The 1,503-nt window shown below is 44.4% G+C and overlaps 1 protein-coding gene across 1 annotated transcript; it reads right to left on the bottom strand.

Annotated features, from left to right (window-relative positions):
- Nucleotides 1-257: 257 nt before the first annotated feature.
- On the bottom strand, nt 258-927 carry LOC125527828 (abscisic stress-ripening protein 1-like). Its single transcript, XM_048692337.1, has 2 exons — nt 662-927; nt 258-541 (listed from the first exon to the last, which is right to left on the bottom strand). The coding sequence occupies exons 1-2, from the start codon at nt 791-793 to the stop codon at nt 389-391; spliced, it is 285 nt and encodes a 94-aa protein (XP_048548294.1). The 5' UTR covers nt 794-927; the 3' UTR covers nt 258-388.
- Between the last annotated feature and the right edge of the window lie 576 nt (nt 928-1,503).

Below are 1,503 nucleotides of genomic sequence, written 5' to 3'. Positions count from 1 at the left end.
CAAAGACAAGGGTCTTCGGGTGATACCTTATGGCATTGCACGTGCACCTAACATACTAAATTTAGCTTTGCCCTTATTATTTTTTGATTCATTTATATGCATGCATATAGCCTGTAGCAACGCACGGACGTTCTACTAGTAATGTTAAAAACACTCTTATAGTATGAGACGGATGGAGTACTTAATAAAAAAAAGGCATGCTCGATCATACATTGATAGATACACGCATGATGCATCGTCCTTCGTAGTCACCACGATCAAGGACAACAACTTTCAGCTAGTTAATAAAAGAGTGCATATACAATAGAATAGACAATGATGGAAAGCTCATAACCGTATAAGTAGCTAGAGTGCTGCCGCCTATACATGCTATATTTGTGTGCCAAGATCAATGGCGGCCGTGCTTCTTGGCGTCTTTCTTCTTGTGGTGCTCATGGAAGGCGAAGCCGGCGCTACCAACGGCGACCGTGGCTGCGATCTCCTCCTTGATCCTGTGCGACCGGGCATTCTCCGGGTCCTTCTTCGCCTTGTGCTTCTCGTGCTGCAGTTTCAACACAAGTTCCAGACGTTAAATATCTAAGTAGAAATACAAATTAAGACTAAAAGATTGTGGTAGCAAGGGGATAGGGAATAATAATGCCAGGGATATAAATATATATACCAGCGCGTATGCTCCGGCTGCGACGGCGCCGAGCTGTGCGAGCTGCTCCATGTGCTTGTGGTGCTTCTCCTCCTTGCGGTGCTGCTCGCCGCCGGCCTCGGCTTTGCTGGCGTTGCTGCTGTGGCGCCCCATTTCCAACGAACTAGCTTTCAAAGAGATCAGCAGTGGATGGAATAGCGATGGAGTGAAGTGATCAACGGGCCGGCAGTATATATGTGTGATCTGGGTTGTTTTGTGAGTTGTAACGTGCTAGGGCTTAGGGCTGGCGGGTGTTCTTATATGGTGTTATAGCTTTGTGCACTGAGGCAAAAGCGCCAGCCTCCTTAACTAGTAGGCAAACACAACACGTACCTTACGCGTTTTCCAATACTTTTTGGCTCTGCTTGCACTACTCGTCGAAGGCATCTGGGCCGTGTTCGCTATCTTAACCGCGTCGGTCGGTACGTGCAACAACACGGCTAAGGCGTCTCGATTTTCTTACCCGGTCAACATGCATACATGGCATGTACTCCCTCCGTTCCTAAATATTTGTCTTTCTAGACATTTCAAATGACTACTACATACGGATGTATGTAGACATATTTTAGAGTGTAGATTCATTCATTTTGCTTCGTATGTAGTCACTTGTTGAAATGCTTAGAAAGACAAGTATTTAGGAACAGAGGAAGTACCTAAAAATAACTACTCGCTGCTGCTGTTTAAGATAAAGCGGCTTTTCTTCATGAATTAGTGAACGTGACTAAGGATAATCCGTATTCAATGATTATTGAAGATAATCTTAATATTTTTAGGTATCAGAAAGAGAAAAATAACGACGACTTCCATACCCATTGGTCCTTTTT

Source organism: Triticum urartu, unplaced genomic scaffold (assembly GCF_003073215.2).
Source record: "Triticum urartu cultivar G1812 unplaced genomic scaffold, Tu2.1 TuUngrouped_contig_4440, whole genome shotgun sequence".
In the NCBI taxonomy this organism is placed as follows: Eukaryota; Viridiplantae; Streptophyta; class Magnoliopsida; order Poales; family Poaceae; genus Triticum; species Triticum urartu.
The sequence above is the reverse complement of the archived record's forward strand: the minus strand, read 5'-3'. Positions and strand labels throughout refer to the sequence as shown.

Excerpts from the sequence above, each read along its gene's own strand:
- LOC125527828 (XM_048692337.1), bottom strand. The coding sequence starts at position 793 with ATGGGGCGCCACAGCAGCAACGCCAGCAAAGCCGAGGCCGGCGGCGAG. Across the intron at positions 542-661 it reads CAGCCGGAGCATACGCGCTG|CACGAGAAGCACAAGGCGAA; the intron begins GTATATATATTT and ends TTGAAACTGCAG.